Source organism: Delphinus delphis, chromosome 8, assembly GCF_949987515.2.
Source record: "Delphinus delphis chromosome 8, mDelDel1.2, whole genome shotgun sequence".
Taxonomy (NCBI): domain Eukaryota; kingdom Metazoa; phylum Chordata; class Mammalia; order Artiodactyla; family Delphinidae; genus Delphinus; species Delphinus delphis.
Genome location: NC_082690.1, coordinates 105,892,292 through 105,902,585, shown reverse-complemented (window position 1 = coordinate 105,902,585; position 10,294 = coordinate 105,892,292). Strand labels below are relative to the sequence as shown.

Below are 10,294 nucleotides of genomic sequence, written 5' to 3'. Positions count from 1 at the left end.
TAACATTAGCCTGGCCTACCTGAACTGTGCTCAGAATGCTAACATTAGCCTAACATTAGCCTGGCCTACCTGAACTGTGCTCAGAATGCTAACATTAGCCTAACATTAGCCTGGCCTACCTGAACTGTGCTCAGAATGCTAACATTAGCCTAACATTAGCCTGGCCTACCTGAACTGTGCTCAGAATGCTAACATTAGCCTAACATTAGCCTGGCCTACCTGAACTGTGCTCAGAATGCTAACATTAGCCTAACATTAGCCTGGCCTACCTGAACTGTGCTCAGAATGCTAACATTAGCCTAACATTAGCCTGGCCTACCTGAACTGTGCTCAGAATACTAACATTAGCCTAACATTAGCCTGGCCTACCTGAACTGTGCTCAGAATACTAACATTAGCCTAACATTAGCCTGGCCTACCTGAACTGTGCTCAGAATACTAACATTAGCCTAACATTAGCCTGGCCTACCTGAACTGTGCTCAGAATACTAACATTAGCCTAACATTAGCCTGGCCTACCTGAACTGTGCTCAGAATACTAACATTAGCCTAACATTAGCCTGGCCTACCTGAACTGTGCTCAGAATACTAACATTAGCCTAACATTAGCCTGGCCTACCTGAACTGTGCTCAGAATACTAACATTAGCCTAACATTAGCCTGGCCTACCTGAACTGTGCTCAGAATACTAACATTAGCCTAACATTAGCCTGGCCTACCTGAACTGTGCTCAGAATGCTAACATTAGCCTAACATTAGCCTGGCCTACCTGAACTGTGCTCAGAATACTAACATTAGCCTAACATTAGCCTGGCCTACCTGAACTGTGCTCAGAATACTAACATTAGCCTAACATTAGCCTGGCCTACCTGAACTGTGCTCAGAATACTAACATTAGCCTAACATTAGCCTGGCCTACCTGAACTGTGCTCAGAATACTAACATTAGCCTAACATTAGCCTGGCCTACCTGAACTGTGCTCAGAATACTAACATTAGCCTAACATTAGCCTGGCCTACCTGAACTGTGCTCAGAATACTAACATTAGCCTAACATTAGCCTGGCCTACCTGAACTGTGCTCAGAATACTAACATTAGCCTAACATTAGCCTGGCCTACCTGAACTGTGCTCAGAATACTAACATTAGCCTAACATTAGCCTGGCCTACCTGAACTGTGCTCAGAATACTAACATTAGCCTAACATTAGCCTGGCCTACCTGAACTGTGCTCAGAATACTAACAAACATTAGCCTACAGTCGGGCAAAACCATGTAACAAAAAGCCTATTTTATAATAATGTGTTGACTGTCTCATGAAATTTATTGATACTGTCCTGAAAGTGAAAAACAGAATGGTGGTAAATGTATCGGTTGTTTATCCTTGTGATTGCGTGTCTGAGAGCTGCCCAGCATCACTAGAAGGGAGCATACATATCCCTAGCTTGGGAAAAGAGCAAAATTCAAAATTTGAAGTTTGGGTCTTCCCTGGTGGTGCAGTGGTTGAGAGTCCGCCTGCTGATGCAGGGGACGCGGGTTCGTGCCCTGGTCCGGGAAGATCCCACATGGCACGGAGCGGCTGGGCCCGTGAGCCATGGCTGCTGAGCCTGCAGGTCCGGTGGTTTCTACTGAATGCATATCACTTTCCAACCATTATAAAGTTTAAAAATCCTAAATGTCCATTGACAGATGAATGGATAAAGAAAATGTGGTACATATATACAATGGAATATTACACAGCCATTAAACAGAATGAAATAATGCCATTTGCAGCAACATGGATGGACCTGGAGATTATCATACTAAGTGAAGTAAGTCAGAGAAAGACAAATATCATATGAAATCGCTTATATGTGGAATCTAAAAAAAATTAGAATGATACAAATGAACTTATTTACAAAACAGAAACAGACTCACAGACTTAGAGAAGGAATTTATGGTTACTGGGGGGAAGGGTGTGGGGGAGGGATAGATTGGGAGTTTGGGATTGACATGTACACACTGCTATATTTAAAACATAACCGACAAGGACCTACTATAAAAAAAAATCCTAAATTACAGATATTCTGTATAACTAAAGAAAAAATCTGTCCTAATTTTAATCTGAAGAAGCAACTAAAGCTTTCTATGGAGTCCTGCCCTATAGATCATAGGCACACAGGAAATGAATTCTCCAAGAACTGGACAGTATTTCAAGGCAGGTATGTTTGCAATGAACTAGTGGCTGGGAATATATTTTAAGTCGTTCACATGGTAGGAAAATTCCAACAGTGAGAATTTAATTACATTATGTTCTTTTAATGTCAGCTTTTAATGTCCCATTATAATTTTTCAGATAAAGTCCCAGCAACTTAAAGCTGTGCCTTAAATTTCCGGATTGTCGACTGTGCAAAATTTTCTTGCGATTTCTTGAACGCTGAAGTGTACAGCCAAATAGTGCATAGTGCTGGTGTGCCTTGGTTACTACTGTTTGATTTAGGAACGTATTTTTTCAGTGAGATTAGAAAGCGAATGTCTTACTTTTTTTTGTTTTTTTTGGCCGCGCCGAGGGTCTTGAAGGATCTTAGTTCCCCAGCCAGGGACTGAACCCGGGGATTGAACCCTGGGCCTTGGCAGTGAAAGCCCGGAGTCCTTGGGTTGCTTACATTGACAAGAGACGCCTAGTCTTCCTCCCAAGCTCCGGCACCAAGGACCTGAAGTGCACGCTAGGTTGGGAACTTGCATGTGCCGATCCCTGGCCGTCCACCCACCCGCGGTGCTCCGTGGCTGGCCGGGCTCTGTCCTGAGGAGCTGAGGGGCAGAAAAAATACACGGTCAAGATTAAGGTCTGAGGTCAAGCCAGGGAGTCCCAGCCAGCGCTGCCTCAGACTGGCCTGGGGGCTTCTGGTTCCCCACCTGAGCCTGGAGCTGCTGGTCCCGGGAGTGTCCTTCCCCGTCCACCTCCCCTCAACTGGCCGGTCCCTGGCCTCCGGCCCCGACTCCGCCCAGCTCGCCCCGCCCACCACCCTCCAGCACTGTCACGGGGGCCGCCTCCCCCGCCCCCATCCCTGCTTATCCCTTCGCACTTCCGGGACCCGCCCATGCCCCCACTAACTTCTGCGCCCCGCCTTCGCATCACCCCCAACCTCTCCCACCCTCTGACCCCGCCTCACGTGCCCCGCCTCCGCCTCCGCCTCTCCCTGGCCCCGCCCACCTCCGCGAGCCCCGCTTCCGCGAGCCCCTGGCCCTGCCCCAGTCCGTGGCCCCGCCTCCTCCCCAACGGCCAGTTGCTCGGCCCCGCCCTCGCGCTCGGTGCTCTGCCAGCTCCCGGGGCCACAGGTGCGCCGTCTGAGGAGTCCTGACTCGGCGCCTCTCCGGTGCCTGAGACCCCGGCCGCCGTCGGGTTTCCCCGCAGTCCCCGGCCCGGCCTCGGGTCTGCAGAGGGGAGGGGGACGGTGGGCCCCCTAGTCAGCCTCGAAGGGGCGGCGGGACCCCCTCTCCAGTCGTCCCCGTCAGGGGCGGCGGGACCTCCAGGTCTGCCCCTCGGGAATGACGGACCTCCGCCCCTTTCAGTCCCAGTCGGCCGGTCGGGCCAGCAGGGCCCCTTCTCCGGTCGGCCTCGCCGGTGCGGGGTGGGGGGTGGCCCCCTAGGCCGGCCTCTCGGGAGCGGCGGGCCCCCCCGGGTGAGATCCCCGGGAGCGGCGGGCCCCCTGGGTCGGCGGCCGGGGCGCGTGGGGGCCGCCGCCCTGACTGGGCCGCGTCGTTGCAGGTGTGCGGTTCCCGCCGGATCCCCCTCGCGCCGCGTGCGGGGCGATGCCCGGGCCCGGGTGCCCCCAGTGGACATGGAAGAGGCCCCTCTGCTGGGCGGCATGTGCAGCCCCGAGGACGAGATGATGACAGACCTTTTCAGCGCCGAGAGCCAGTTTGTTCCTGAAAACCTTCCCCTGAAAACCCCGGTGTCGGTGAAGCACGAGGCAGACGAGTTCCACGTCTTCAAAGACGCGTACCTGGGCTCCGCGGACCCCAAAGAGCCCCTGCTGCACGCCTTCAACGCCCCGCTCGACGGGGACTGCAAGGGCAAAGTCAAAGTGGAGCTGCTGGTGGATGAGAACGGAGATGAGGAAACGCGCGGGGAGTTCCCGAGTCTTCCCAAACTCAATCCCCTGGAAGACGCCGTTCTTCCCGCCGCCCAGCAGCCGCAAGCCTACAACCTCTACTTCCTGTCCTCCCTGCTGACCCCGCACAGGAGTCCTGCTGTCGGGCCCCTGGGCACCTGGGCCAGGGAAGGAGCCGCCCACCCCGGCGTCCGCGTGATTCCAGTAAGATCCACGTCGCACAGTACCCCCTGCACCCCTGCCCTAGTGGAGACGGGAGACTTCCTGCTTCTACCAAGATTTTTCTCTTGTCCGTAGCATCCCTGATCGGATTCACTCATTCCCTGCAGGGCGCATCCCTTGCTAAACGCGAGATGCATTATCCAGCCAAGCCATTCTACCTGAAGGTGAATTAGGTCCTCGGTCCCTGGTTCAAACCTGGCCTAACCCAGCAGAGATCATACAACAAAAGAGGAGGGAAACAAGTAGATTTTTTTTTTTTTTTGCAGCCAGGCATGTGGGAGCTTAGCTCTGTAGCCAGGGATCCCACCTGTGCCCCTTACAGTGCAAGCGCGGAGCCCTAACCACTGGACCACCAGGGAAGTCCCTAGGAAGTTTTAAAAGTGGCTTTAGGAAAGAAACCCTAGTGTCTGTGAAAACAAATGCAGTGGGAGTCTTCACGTGCCCGGCTTTTACATTTTTCCGCTTTAGATTGATAAGGGTTGTAACTCACAGCCAGGACTCACAGTTAGCACTTGTGTTTGGTGAGCCTTGAAATCAAGGTGTTAGGGCTTCCCTCTGCTACTAAGTGGTTGTTCCTCAAGCGTATGTAACATGAATCAGAGTCTCCACGAATTCATGGTAATTGTCGGCCAGCTCTTTGGCTGTGGATAACTACCGGCAATTTTCTGCTTTGTTTGTTTCTCTCTTTATTTTGAACCCGGACACTGGGCAGTGAAAGCACAGAGTCCTAACCACTGGACCGCCAGGGAATTCCCCTTTTCTGCTCTGTTCTTGCTGAAGCTGAACAAATCAGTTTTAAAGGAAACAAAGGATTGTAAGGACATGTGTACTGGCCCCTCAAAAGGATCTAGTTTGGAAAACTAGATTACTCAGCTGTTAAATCATTTCAGTAAGTCATAAATTAAGCTTTTGTGGAACATTTTTGAATTGGTGTTGAGATGGCTGGAGCCTGACTTTGTTTGCATATCATAAGCCGTAGCAGCAGGAGCTTAGATTTGTTTTCTGGTGTTCTTTGAGCATAATCACTGCTCCTTAGTGACAGGAAAGGTGGGGAGGAGAGGCTGGGGCCTAGAGAAACCAGAGAGCACACCTAGTCCCACCAGCTTTCAGCTGGTGCAGAGGTCTTCCTCGGAATCTTTTTCAGATGGCTTGAAATGTCAGACACTCCATTTTGCCACCAGACCAAACGTGTGTCCCAGCACCGTTTGCCTGTTGGTTCTCGCACGGCTCCCTTCCTGTACCAAGGGGACTCAGTGAGCATTCACCAGAGCAGGAAAGGAACTAGCTCACGTTAAAATAGTAAATTCTCTTTAAATGTAATTCAATTTTAGCAAAATAAAGGAGAGACTATTTGGATGATATTTCTTTGTTTTTTTTGAATTTTTATTGACAATTTCCTAATTCATTAATAAAATGAAAAAGACTTAGCATGGACATGTTTGTCTTTTAAACAGAGTGGAACTATTTTTCAGTAAATATTCAGGGTTAATTGCTAATTTCCTTTTTCTAGAAATTCATTCCCACATATTGACCTCTGTTTATTCTGTAAAAATAGGATTTCACTATACTGTAAGTAGTTCAGATATCAGTTGCATGGGGCTGAGGAATTGATATATTTACTGCATAAGTATTTGTTAATTACAGGGAGATAAGTTAAATCTAAACTTTGATGATGTGGGACTTCCCTGGTGGTCCAGTGGGTAAGACTCTGTGCTCCCAATGCAGGGGGCCTGGGTTCCATCCATGCTTGGGGAACTAGATCTCACATGCCTGCCGAAACTAAGGGTTCCAACGCCACAACAAAGATCCCGCGTGCTGCAACTAAGACCCGGCACAGCCAAAATAAATAAATAAATAAATAATTTTTAAAAATAAAAATAAACTTTGATGATGTGTACATGACAAATTCCCCAAAGCAGAAAGCAGAGGAAAATTGAAAACTTTCTACGTTTCTATAAAATTTGAAATATCTAAATAAAGTTATAACTTGAAATATAGCTAAACTTTCCTCTGTCTTTTGAAACATTTATACCTAGATGCTAGTCTGCTGTGCTAAGGGATTTGGCAGTCCATGAAAACTATTAATTGTTTAGATCCCAGATTTTAAGTTAGACGATCTCCAAGTTTGGAGTCAACACCCACACTTTGAAAGATAGTTGTCTGTGCTGTGATTTTATATGAGGTCTTCAGAAAGTTATCACAGAATCACTCTTCTTTGAAGGACTTTATGACCTGCCTCCTGGCCTCTGGGGAAGCTCACCTGTACTCTCTAATAGGCAGTCTGGGCAGGTGGAGGTTAAGGAGGGGAGGGAGAGATGATGTGAGTGCAGGTTGACTGCTGCTTCCCAATCCTCCGCACATTATCAAATCTTAAAAAGAAGCACCCTGATTTTAAAACACTTAAATCTAAAGGTTATTATTTTTTTAATCATCGAGACTTTTTAGTTTTTTAAATTCTGTTGATTTTCAGTAACATCATTGGTATCTCTCCGTATTTTTGGTAATTTTGCCGGTGTGTCACTGAGTCGTTGCAGAGGATAGCTTAAAAACAAAGTTAAAGTTGGCAGTTATTCCCTACCGTCACTGTTTTCATGTTAATTATTGTCCTACCATTCAGTTAGGGAAGTGCTACTATTTACTTATAAACATTACTCTAAATACATTGTAAGTTACAATATAAATATTACTGAAACATCAGCAAGGATGTCAGGCTTCTTGATGGAAAAGCCAAACAATAGACTAGAACATTAATACAGCCTAGTGAGTGTGCTCCGAAAGCGGCCATAGAGGAGCAGCATTTCACGCGGTTTTAAGGAAGGTCCCATGAGGCAGCAGCCCCTTTGGAGTAGGGGGCTGTCGAGGAGCTCAAGGGGCAGCTGACCAACTGCAGAGTCTTCTCAAGCTACTTATACTGTGTTTTTGAAGCCGCAAGAGGGCCACGTTAAAATCACATCTCCACACCTCGTGGGCAGATGGTCCTTGTCCTCGGGGTCCTTGATCCCCAGTGAGGCTGGTCAGAGGACTTGTCACCCCATCTTGCTGCCCCAGAGAGAGAATAATAGTTGGGGAGAGAGGACACTAAGGGTAAGGCTGCTCTTTACTTAAAAAATGTAACTTCTAGGGGGCTTCCCTGGTGGCGCAGTGGTTGAGAGTTCGCCTGCCGATGCGGGGGGCACGGGTTTGTGACCTGGTCAGGGAGGATACCACGTGCCGCGGGGCGGCTGGGCCCGTGAGCCATGGCCGCTGAGCCTGCGCGTCCGGAGCCTGCGCGTCCCGAGCCTGTGCTCCGCGGCGGGAGAGGCCGCGGCAATCGCAGGCCCGCGTACCGCAAAAAAAAAAAAAAAAAAAAGTAACTTCTGCAAAGAATTTTCTGTATTATGCAACTGTAAAGTACAACGTCCAAAATGTGATTTCTAAAATAACGTTTGCTTTTTTAGGTTGAAATCAAGGAAGCAGGTGGTACTATCGCAAGTAACAATCTGGAGGAAGCAACTTTTCAGAGCCTTCCGGCCCAGGAGTCCTGTTGCAAGTTCCCAACAGCACAAGAAGCAGAGGATGCCTCTGGGGGCTCTCATAAGAAAGACTCTAACCCAATGGTAATTATGCCAAAGAAAATGTGTCTGACTAACATATCAAATGTTTGACCCTTACCATTACTAAGTCAACAGTAATATATTTTCAGTCATTATTTTTCATTCTGTTTACTTGTCGTATCAGCATTTTTGGTTGTCTTATCTATGAAAAGAGGGATATAATTAGAGCCTTTGTAATGTTTCTGTCACGTCTAAGATTCTCATTTCTACTTGATCTTAGCAAATCAAACAGAGATTAGGACACCGCTCTCTTTGTTAAGGAGAGAAGCCGTAAGTGACATCAGTCCGTGCAGACCAGCGGTTGGCCCGGGAACGGGGCAGCTGGCTGAGCTGCATGGTTTGGCATGTTGCTGGGATGGTGAAGCTCCCGTTCTGTGGCTGCAGCACAGAGGCTGCTTTCCTTCCTGCCTGCCTCCAAATTCCTGATACTAACATGCATGTAAGATAGGTAATCAGTAACATTTGTGGTTTATGCGATATTTTTGCATGTTTGTAATTTCATGTAATCCTCTATCAACTCTGTAGGGTATGCATTGTTTTTATCTACGTTTTATGGATAAGAAAACAGAGATGTTACATAGTCTTCTTGTAAGTGGTACGTTGAGGACTCCAGGTCTCGGTGTCATGAGGACTGGGAAGTGGGGGGAGCTAGGGAGCCCAGCCCCAAGCTTTATTTTAGCGGAGCCCGGAGAACCAACATCTGCCGTCCCCCCATCAGTTCCTTATTCCGATAAAGGAGACCTTAGCCCTAAGGCATATACTTTAACTAGAAAATACTGGAAAATGAGCTTAGCTGTGGCATACACCAGTACTCGCCTCTGTCCATGGTTCTCAGGCCCATGCGTTCTGAGAGCAGAGCTGTTCCAGGACACCTGGAGCAGGTGAGCAGGATGAGAGCTCCTCCAATTCCACCAGCCTCCTGAGTAATGTTAGAAGGCTCCCAGGAGGGACAGGGCAGAGCCCAGAATTGTGCAACAGGCAGAGGTCTGGAAGGTCCACTCTGAGCCTTTCCCCCCAGTTTGTGCACCTGTGTGTCTGTGGCTATAACTTTATCCTCCACATACAAATAAAATTCCAACCAAACATGAATGCTGGCCTCTTATCCACCGTCAGGATGATCTGAAGGTTTGACCCAGTGATCAGCACCTCATTAACGTAGGCTCTGTGTGTGTTATTTTGGTAACATTGATCCTTTATGGTTATTTGGGTTTTCCTGTCTAGGAAACCCAAAGGCAACCTAACAGCAGAAGCCATAGCTTCTCTGGGTATCTGTGGTTTTACCGTCCGAATTAGAAGCTATGTGCAAGCAGAAACAGTGACTTCTCTCACCTTCATGTTCAAGCTGCATCCCTGTGGACAGGGCTGACTGGTGTGGTTGACCGGCCAACTCACCCGGCTCACTGAGGACGTATTTATGGTCGGAGCCCAACTAGGTGATCTTAGGGTTAACCTTTCTAAAGCGCACTTGTAGGAAATGAAATAAGTGGGTATTTTAAAAACACCCTACATGTTAACTAATAACATGTGCATGTGGCAGGAAAGAACAGCTGCCGTAAAATTGACGATTATTCTAAGTATCTGGTCAGCTACAGAGATGGAGTCAGGGGGGCAAAGTCCTTCGTATAGTTCACTGGACCTGAATGGGGCCGGGTCTGGATCGGCACACTCTCTCCGTTTACGATGACCACGGAGCACGTGGACAGGTGACGGAAGCTCGGGCTCACAGTCACCTGTTCCCTACCCTAAACCTCAAGGGCCAGACACCCGCAGAGAAAGGCGTGAGCAGGAACTTCTCTTAACACACTAAGCACATCTCACAAGACATTTCCCAGGGGTTTTGCCCTGTGGTACCTCCAGAGAGCACGTTGTTGCAGGGTAGGAAACTGAGAACATGTCTACAGTTAACCGCTTTCCATGAAAACTTAAATTCTGGATTAAAACTGTGTTCTCAGATTTAAGTTTACTTAGGTTCATATTACTGGATATCTTTTGAAAAATGAAACCTGATCATTATTTTTCATTTTAGGTGATATATCAGTTGAAAGGGGGTACACAAATGCTGTGTATAGACAATTGTGGCACAAGAGAACTAAAAGCACTTCATTTGGTTCCTCAGTATCAAGACCAAAATAATTATCTACAGTCAGGTACAAAGTAAATTAATAGAAAAATATGTCATATATCACATGGAAGTTGGTAAGTGACTATGTTTGGCTTTGTATAGAGAGTAAAAGTGAAATTGGCAGTGAGGCAATTTGGCAATCCCCATAGCCCATATGAGTGAGCTAAGAATAGAAAAAAATATCTTTAGAGATTAATTTATGTGCATTGTACTGACAATCTCAAATTCTTGGATAGCTTTCCTCTCCTTCTGCTAGTTGCAGAGA

At 47.8% G+C, this 10,294-nt stretch overlaps 1 protein-coding gene across 1 annotated transcript in view; it reads left to right on the top strand.

Moving 5' to 3' along the window:
* The first annotated feature begins 3,819 nt into the window (after positions 1-3,819).
* Positions 3,820-10,294, top strand: part of TESMIN (testis expressed metallothionein like protein) — a 38,035-nt gene continuing 31,560 nt past the window's right edge. Inside the window, exons 1-3 of the mRNA XM_060017555.1 lie at positions 3,820-4,296; positions 7,752-7,910; positions 9,934-10,054. Of these exons, the coding sequence (XP_059873538.1) occupies positions 3,820-4,296; positions 7,752-7,910; positions 9,934-10,054 (757 nt within the window). The remainder of the gene's footprint in view (positions 4,297-7,751; positions 7,911-9,933; positions 10,055-10,294) is intronic.